Below are 506 nucleotides of genomic sequence, written 5' to 3'. Positions count from 1 at the left end.
GCCTCATCCATCTCCCCCCCCCCGCGCCAGGTCAACACCCTGGTCATGCCCCCCGAGAAGCACATCAGCGTCCCCAAGAACGAGCTCCGCCTCGCCCTGAAGAACCGCCTCGAGCTGACAGACCGGGAGATGTTTGACGACCTGGTCAAACTCATCGAGGGCGTCGCGTCGTTTGACTTTGTAGACATCAAGCGCCGCATGCGGGCCAACTTCCTGCCGTTCGCGTGCGGCGCGCGCGGCGAGGCGTACGTGCAGCGCGCGGGCAAGGGGGTGCCGTCGGCGTCGGATTTGGACGCCAAGGTGTGTGGGGTGGCCTGAGGGTGGGATGGGGGGATTCTCGGCATGACAAGGGCAAAAGACCAGCCAAGGCCTGCCAGCGGCAGCCATCGCCAGCGCTGCGAAAGCCACGGGCGTGAATGCTGCCGGCCAGGGACAGAGCGCCTGGGCTCAGATCTTCCCCCCGATGCAGCGCCACAACCGCGTTCGGCCCTCCACAATAAGGCAAA

General features: G+C 66.0%; 1 protein-coding gene across 1 annotated transcript in view; it reads left to right on the top strand.

Moving 5' to 3' along the window:
• The window catches only part of MNEG_9171 (hypothetical protein), a gene marked incomplete at both ends in the record, with an annotated part of 1,442 nt that extends 1,124 nt beyond the window's left edge, over nt 1-318 (top strand). The window contains one exon of the mRNA XM_014042354.1: nt 31-318. Coding sequence (XP_013897808.1) covers nt 31-318 — 288 coding nt within the window. The remainder of the gene's footprint in view (nt 1-30) is intronic.
• Nucleotides 319-506: the final 188 nt, after the last annotated feature.

The sequence above is a fragment of the Monoraphidium neglectum genome (genome assembly GCF_000611645.1).
Source record: "Monoraphidium neglectum strain SAG 48.87 unplaced genomic scaffold scaffold01844, whole genome shotgun sequence".
Classification (NCBI taxonomy): Eukaryota; Viridiplantae; Chlorophyta; class Chlorophyceae; order Sphaeropleales; family Selenastraceae; genus Monoraphidium; species Monoraphidium neglectum.
This window is presented reverse-complemented; position numbering and strand designations above follow the sequence as displayed.